The following is an 8,590-nucleotide window of genomic DNA, read 5'->3' on the forward strand; positions in this document are numbered from 1 at the left end:
TTGGCCGGCTGTTTTCAGGCCGGAGGAAAACGGAAAGCTCTGACGCGGTCTCAGACTGAGTACAGAAGCGGAATGAAATTGAGCGGAAGTACGAAGTCTGACGTAGTCAGGCTACTCACATTAGGGAGTAACTCAATACTGTAATGCATTAATTAGTAACTTTCCCTAACACTGCATATAGACGTCTTAACGGTGCAGTAGCAAAAACAGAAAAAACCCAGAATCTGATTCTTCAGTGTCTCTGGAGGGCATTGGGAACATTGCTTATGGCAGCTTTAATTCGAAAGGTCAAAGAATTATGGAAGCTTGTTTCTGCCATGAAATAAAACTATTTAAGAGATAATTGCTATTAAATATGCTTTTTATCTAGCAATTCTGACTTTATAACGCACAATTGCGAGTTTATATATATATTCAAAAGAAGAAAAAAAAAAAACTCAGAATTGCGAGATAAAAAGCAATTACTTTTTTATTTTTTATTCTATGGTGGAAACAAGCTTCCATAAAGAACAAATGAAAAACGGCAAACTTAATTATGGACTTTTTTTTTTTTTTTAATATGGCCCTTTTGAAGTATCCACCTTATTTTAAATGTACGAGCGCAGCCATTTCTAACTTAAATGTGCAAGGCTTTCGGTGTCGGCCGCTTCCAGTTATTTTAGCTGTACAAAAACAGTCCATTATGCTACAAACTGGTATTTATGTTCATTTGTTATCGTAATCTTAAACACGCTGGTTTACCGTTCTATGCACATTTATGAGAGCAATTTCAGGTATGCTCATTAAAACATGTCTGAAATACAGGAGTTCTCAAAACATTTTACTGGATGAAAAGTAACATACATTTTTTTAGGCTCACAATGTCTGTTGAAAAGAAAATTGACCAATAAAAGCAAAATGACATCAAATACATAAATGCTACCAAGTTTGAAGGGCCTATGCATTCACATAATTGCTGTTGTGCTGCGTAGAAGCCTTCAAGATTGCAAAAACATTCGTCAGTGTAACATAACACTGTCTATACTCACTTACAGTAGTTCTTCTGCTGACTGCTATCGTGTTCAATAGCATAACGGATTATGACGAGTCTATATGAATTCAAAGCCCATCAAACATACATCTAACATACCAAGCTTAAAAGAGTAAAAACTAGGCTCTTTCAGCTTGAGAAAGCATTAATGGTCTCTCACATTCGGTTCTTTAATGACAAAGTAGCGTTTCAACCTTTCACAGTAACTTCATATACAATTCCCCCGAATAAACGGACTCTGAAGCGTTTGTTTAATATGGAGGTGCTAAACACTAATTGAACTATTGCTGATTTGACGTCTTAGCATTGGCATCAGTCTCTTATGCCAAGGACAATCTGCAATGTAATGTACATTGCAAAAATAAACAATGCAAGCCATACATTACACATATGCTCAACAGTCATCGAAAACTTGTTACATTTTTGTTTCCCTACTTGAAATTCGAGAGCGTTTTCACATTATACCCTAACAGAGGCTTTCATCTTACAAGCACGTTTGAAACTAATCAATTTCTTACTAGTTTGACTTTGTAAAAAGAGTAACACCAGAATATACTGCAAGAATCTATGTTGTGACAACGTCAAGATGAACTTATGCGTTTGTGCCTAAATGGAAACTAAAATAAAATCACCCTTATGGAGCGGGACTAATTTTTTATGGATTGGACAATTTTAATCACTAGGACAAATTCAGTTTGGATGTGAGAACTGAAGCTTTAGCTTAAATCTCTAAGTATATGAAATTACAACGTACTTCCTACTTAAAGATTCACGTTTACATGGAAATGGAAAGGAGCCATGAGAAATGCAAGACAACTACTGCCCAGCCTAAACAGAAATGACTAAAATTGCTTAAAAATACATAGATTTCTCCAAAATTGCTGTAGAAAATCAGAACTTAAGAAATAAAGCACTCTAAGCTCCCAAGAAAAGCAAACTTTCCAAATGTTGCGCACTATCAAATCCATCGGCTTTGAACTCCAAAGACATTCATTCAACACAAAACGTGGAGCTTGAGCGTTTTAAGATAAAAAGCAACAAATAAGAGTATCGATCGTATAGACAAAACATCTCCCGAAACCACCTTCAGGACCTGCATCTGTGTGTGGAGAACATGGAAATTAATTTTTGTAAACCAAAAAAAATACATAAACGCTAACAAACACTCCTAACACTCGAGAAAAAAAAGAAAAAGCAGCACTCTTAAGTTTCACCTCCGTTGCTTTCAGATATGGAGGGGGGGGAGGGGGGTGGGTGGAGTTGTGGAAGTTTATTGTGGTCCCTTCAACTGTGTGTGAGAGTGACGGAAGGAATCAATGGACGGGAAGAGATGTATTGTAGTGAATAGCTGGCATTAGGAGATGCACAGTGCAGACACACATTGACCTGTGCCTAAACAGAGGAAGCTTGTCACAAATGAGCAGAGGGCAGCCAACGTCGAGGGCATCTTCTCACTCATAGCCTTCAGTGAAGCTGTTCCAGTCCCCCCCGGACTCCAGACCCTCCTGGTTGGGCGGATACTGGAAATCGGGCTGGTAGTTGTCGGGTGGGCAGGCGAACGCATTTGGCCCTTTCTTGAGTCTGTTGCTGTGGAAATGGGGGAAATACGTTATTTGTTGACCAATAAGAAAGGGAAATGTTTTCAGGAAAGCAGCTTGAGATACTCACTGGTTCTTGTGTTTGGAGCCGCTGATGTGGGCTTGGTACTGCTCCACGGAGTTCAGCTCAATATTACACACAGTACATGGGTAGCCCTTCAGTGAGGAGGCTGAGAGAAGTGACATTTAACATTTTAGTGACAAAAACACAACAAAGAGTCATTGACTAATTTCAACTCTGAATAGAATTCGATTTGATAGATTCATTTGGATATTTATCAGGTACATTTTTCTCAAGGAAATACAAACACTGATTTCTATACAAATTTACTAAGATTTAATTTTATAATATAATTTTTTTTATAATAACTTTTTAATAGGGATGCACCCATATGAAAATTTGGCCAATACCGATAACCGATAATTCTTTATATTTGAAGGCCGATAACCGATATACTGGTTGATAAATCTAAATCCAAATTTTTATATCATTTTTGACAGCCTGAATACAAAAACAAGTCTCACCATTAAAAGACATGCCTCAAACACACATTTATAATGTTCTCATTATAATGTCATATAGCCGATATGACAGACTTGCGCTGCACGTTGCAATTAACTCCTTTTTTGAAGTTATTCAAATCATATTTCAAGTAATTCAAAACCATCACGGCGAACAGTGCGCATCTGCGTCTCAGCTGAGGGAAATAATACATCCTTATACAAATAAAGGATCCTTGAGCTCGGCTCGGGACATCCCTATTTATTTGATGTAAATTTGTGTATGCTGAATGCTGACGGTAGATGAGAAAATATTATAGTTTTGCTGTCCAATTACTAATAATAGAAAAGCAAAAAAAGCAAACTTGATGTGCTTTTTCATAAACTGTTTAATCTTTGTAAACAGAGAAAACTTTTTTTTTATTCTATTTATTAAACTGAACTGTTAAACAGTGACAAACTAATAAAGACTGTGTGCTCATGCACTGCCGTTTTCAGCGTCGTCAAAATAAAAGTCCGGCCCATCTTCAAAATGAAAGTCCCACTTCTGACACAATGGGCCAAAGAGAAACTTATCGTACAATGCCTATAATTTAAAAAATGCCAATACCTGCCGATATATCGGTTGACCACTACTTGCAATAACCATATATGAAGGAATATCAAATTCAAAATATATATTCAACTCACTGTTTATTATGTTAAACAGAATTTGATGTGCATGCAAATGTATTCAGTAAGATTCCTTTTGTTTTGTGCAACCTATTCAGTTATGGCATTTGCAATGTGGCAGCAAATATTTAGAAGAAAAAATAATGTAGACTAATAGGAATTTAATTGAAAAATAAAGGTTAAAAGGAACATTCCAGGTTAAATACAACTTGTATTAATGACTTCTAAAAACAAACAAAAAATGTTTTTCACAGAATTGTGAAGCCTGTACTTTTTTTTAAACTCTCTTCATATTTATATATGAATTATTCATAAAAAAATAAAAAAATCAATAAAGCCACCAAAATGAATGCTATTTTTCTGACTGGATGAAATTCTGAGATGTAATTCCTTACATGAGAGATGTAAGTGTAAGTCCTGTTTGATGTCATGAAGGCTGTGAGACCCCCCTTCTATGTTCTGACCTGGTACAATGGACGGCCCATAGGTCTCCATCAGCTTCTGTTTAGTCAGGTGTTTTTTATGTTTCTTGCCATTGTAGTGCTGCTGAGCCATGAGGGGATTGTTGAAGGAGGCCTGGCAGATGGAGCAGAAGCGGTTGGGGTCACGCTCTGCCGGCCCCTGCACACCTTTAGGCAGCCCTTCATCCTTCTTCACCTGTGCTTTGGGCTGAGGTAATGCTGGAAGATGAGGGAAAACACAGCAGGTCAGCTTTTTAGGTGAAATGACCAGTTCGGAATATAATATTAGCGCCGTGTAATATATACTGAATATTGTCTAGAATTAGCATGTGAAGTCAGTCATTGAATCGTTCATTTAAACCATTTTAAAAAAATCGTTCTAATTAATTCTGAAATAAACTGCAGCAATTAATATTTGATCAGAACCTCTACATGTTATTTTATTTAGTAGTCAGTTCAGAATTGTGGGAAATCGTTGAATGTTCCATCATGATTTTGTCAAAGGTTTAATAGACATAGCCGAATGGTTGTCATTTAGGTATAAGATCACGTGGGTTATGAATCGAGATCACAATCTTTTAACGATTAATCGTGAAGCTCTACTACATTGTATGTTTTAAGTCAACATTTTTCTTTTCCTTATTGTGACGTATATCAGAGTGAAACAAAAACATTTAGAGTTTGTCCATAGGGAATTGATTGGATTGTTGTGGTTTGCTATTGGTCGATCTCATGTGAGTGACAGGTTGCCCCGCCCTCGTGTCAGTAAACACGTCATCAGAAAAGAGAAGCAATGTTGTTGCAAGAGGGAGGGGAAGAGATTTTGAAAAACTTTTAGGTTTTATGTATTACAAAAATAACCAGTGCAAAAGAATTGATCGCAAAGCAAGACCATCTACTATAAAAAGAGTACAGCTTAGTTTGTTCATTCCTGTATTGTTCATTCCTGTATAGTCTTCTTACCAGGAGTCTGCTGACCGTAGGTCTTCAGGTGAAGGTTCTTGGAGTGAACTTTGCCCTGGTAATGTGACTGTGCCACCACCGGGGAAGAGAATGACATGTTGCACACATTGCAGGCTTTGTATTTGCCCTCTTCGTCGACATTACTTGTCTGCAAAACAGAACACTGCCCATTAATACAGGACACAAACATATCCGTGATCTAATATTCAGTAAGCCTCCATGACATCTGGTTGCTCATCTGACTTACAGCATCATCTGAAGACTTGGACCGTTTTGCAATAGGCTCCTCATCACCGTGAATGCTCATGTACCGGCGTACTTTGCTCGCATGTTTTTTGCTCTACAAGAAGAGACAGGAAGGTTAACATTGAGAAGGTCCTTTAGCTGTTGTTTTATAAAGTGATTTTGTCATGGGACAGGAACTTTAACCACTAAAGTTATACCATCCTCAAGTACTATTCATAGTTCAGTATGTGAAACAGTGTATGCTACATACAATGATAAACATTTTATCCAGTAGTACACTACAGTTGTCACATGACCTCAAACATTTTCTGAGCTTTATTCAGCAAGGGGTAGTCAGTCTTTTAGGAAATATGTATAGCATTTTCCATTCACATTTGGGGGAAAAAAATGCCTTAAACTTTGACAGTCAGATCAAATGACCAGATGATTTTCATGGGTTATGCTGGAAAATGAAGGTCATGTTGAACATATCGCATTGTGGGATACAGTCTTTGCACTTGACCCCTTGTCTACTCACATGCCATATTTCCTGTACTTGGCCCAAGAGTTGGGCGTGAAGACCGCAAGTGTGTAGAACTTGGATTACCCGATGGGACACACGTACAACATAGTTTGTAAAGTAAAGTAAAAATTGTGCGTGTGTGTGAAAGTGTGTGTAGACGTTGGTGGGTCCTGATGATGAAAATTATAATGCGGACATCCAAAGTATACCTCAAATACTGCTCTGAAGCGGTTTTAGAGAGAATGTGGATTTAGTGTGCGTTATGGGCACTAAACTTTAGTGTTTTTAGGCATTTTTCCAACCTGGGACATGCTTCTTGTCATGCGCACTCAAGTGGCCAGGCCCACAAGTGTGGGTATTGGTACAAGTCCTTTGTACACAAAAGTACCTTTTAAAGCAAACCAGCTGACTCGGCGGCCATCTTGGGAAATATTTAGGGTGTGTTCACACATCGTAGAAGTTTGGTTTGTTTGGCCTGAACCAAAAAAAAACATTTAGTCCTGGTCCGCTTAGCGTTCACATTGGTATTTTTAACACCAAACCTAAAGATACCGAACCTAAAGGCATAGGGATATGTTCACAACCTGATTGGTTGGCTTTAATGACATAGCCTATATTTCGCCACGGAACTTACCGAACATCCAAAAACAATGCTGTGTGCTGGGATAAATGCACTTGTTGTATGTGCATAGCTCCATATGATGGTATTTTGACCAGCTGAGAACTCGTGAAGAGCTAATAAAGTGTGTAAATGAGTCAAAACAGCGGCAGGAATCCCTGCATTCCAGATGACAGCGTTCACACTTATTCAAATGAACCATGAGCAATCACACCAGGGTTCGTTTTAATCGAACCTAACATGCCAAGTGTGAACACACCCTTAATTCAACTAAACATTTGAATAATAGGCTATATTTCAAATCAGCAATTCATTCTGTCATGAACGTTATCATACTCTGTTTTACACTCTCTTATTTGGAACTTTCTTTATTAGATGCACCATGTTGGGTGTACAAATTTCTCCCTTTAAATGTAATTTAAGTGTCCTGCATCTACTATACACTGTCTCTGATAGCACTCAGTACAGTGTGCTGTTATATACTCCAGAGTTAATCAAATTCAGTAAGTCATCTGAGTATTGCATGCATGCAATTTTTTTTAAAGTATGCATACTGCAGAAATAGTACGAGTAGTATGCTAGTATGTCATTGTGAACACAGCCTGAAATACTTGCAATCAATATTTAGCCCTTAAAACCACGTTTTGTACTCTATCGGCTGACGAACAAAGGACGTGTTGCGATCATATAAACTTTGTCTATGTGAATGTGAAAGCTTACCTGATAATGTGCAAGTTTCTGGGATTCTGAGATTAAGACAGCGCTACACACTTTACACTGAGAATCGGAGAACAAGTCACTGTTCTCCTTTATCATTCGGTTCACTGAAAGACAGGTCAGCATCAGAAACAATCACTAGGGGCATTTCATTGTTGCATACAAGAAACATACAAAAAAAGCTACAAGGCCAAGTATGCAGACCTAAAATAGACTTTCTATGCATTTAATTGCAAGTATCAGACTATGTCTTACATCGACCTTGTGTACACTGTTCTGCCTATAGACACTAAAGCAGCAGTCCTGAGAGCTTGAGCTAGGCTACCATGCTTTACACTCCTTCCCACTCTCAGGCACTGTGCATTCTCGGAATAAATGTCATGTTTTACTTATAAATAATGCATCGAAAGTAACACCATTTATTCTGATTGAGTGTCGCCGATCTCTTACCCTCGGCCGCCCCTGAAGGTAAATATGGAAAATCTCCATTCGGCTCTTGCTGCGCCATGATGGTTGCAGGAGGCGGGCTGCGCATGCGCAGACGAGACATGCGCCGCACAAGTCTCTTCATGCCGAAATGCTGTAACCCATTTTTATTCTGTTTACAAACAAATATGTGCACCATTTATCCTACATGCTTCACAAAATTATTTATATACGCATGACACAAGGATATGTAAAATAATCTAGACGAGGTAAACATGTCGTGTTGCTATAATTGGAGTGTAATTGAAGTGTTTATTTGCTAAAGGAATCATTACTTTTTTAACTTGGCAAGTAAAGTTGGCATTCTTTTTAAGTTACGTCGAATCTTCCAACTAGCTGTTTACCATCTAACAATTTGAAGTAACGCAAAATAAACTCTTAATTCCCCTTAAGACCATAGATTTGACACAAATATGTAATTATTATCACCTCAAATGTCGTACTGACGTGTGCTGGTTTGAGAATAAATTTTGAGTCCAATTAGTAAATTCAGGAAGTGGTCTGACTATAAATCGATCCAATTCTCGCGCTAACTGAACCACAATTTTGTTGTTGGTGAAAATTATAGGATATTTACTTTTTATTAGCTGAATTTTGTCTTCAGCAAACTAAATTGGGACATATGAAATTATAAACAATATTGTAAATTAAATTTGAAAAAATATATAATAAGCAGTAGGGCAGGCTATGTGCCTATAAAGTAATTACTGCGATTTATGTAAACGTTGGAGGATTAATATACCACGCTGATAACAATCTATCAACAGTTTTACTTTACCCAAATTAACATGTATA

The 8,590-nt window shown here is 37.6% G+C and overlaps 1 protein-coding gene across 2 annotated transcripts; it reads right to left on the reverse strand.

Moving 5' to 3' along the window:
- Positions 1 to 807: 807 nt before the first annotated feature.
- On the reverse strand, positions 808 to 7,892 carry znf346 (zinc finger protein 346). 2 transcript variants are annotated; one of them, XM_084137125.1, is made up of 7 exons: positions 7,760 to 7,892; positions 7,313 to 7,416; positions 5,473 to 5,565; positions 5,226 to 5,373; positions 4,266 to 4,481; positions 2,699 to 2,798; positions 808 to 2,617 (listed from the first exon to the last, which is right to left on the reverse strand). In XM_084137125.1, exons 1-7 carry the CDS (start codon positions 7,878 to 7,880, stop codon positions 2,482 to 2,484), a joined length of 918 nt encoding a protein of 305 aa, XP_083993251.1. In that variant the 5' UTR covers positions 7,881 to 7,892; the 3' UTR covers positions 808 to 2,481. The 2 variants fall into 2 exon arrangements, with proteins under 2 accessions (XP_083993251.1, XP_083993250.1); XM_084137124.1 differs by having other exon boundaries at positions 4,197 to 4,481.
- Positions 7,893 to 8,590: the final 698 nt, after the last annotated feature.

Source organism: Abramis brama (genome assembly GCF_963993115.1).
Source record: "Abramis brama genome assembly, chromosome: 15".
Taxonomy (NCBI): Eukaryota; Metazoa; Chordata; class Actinopteri; order Cypriniformes; family Leuciscidae; genus Abramis; species Abramis brama.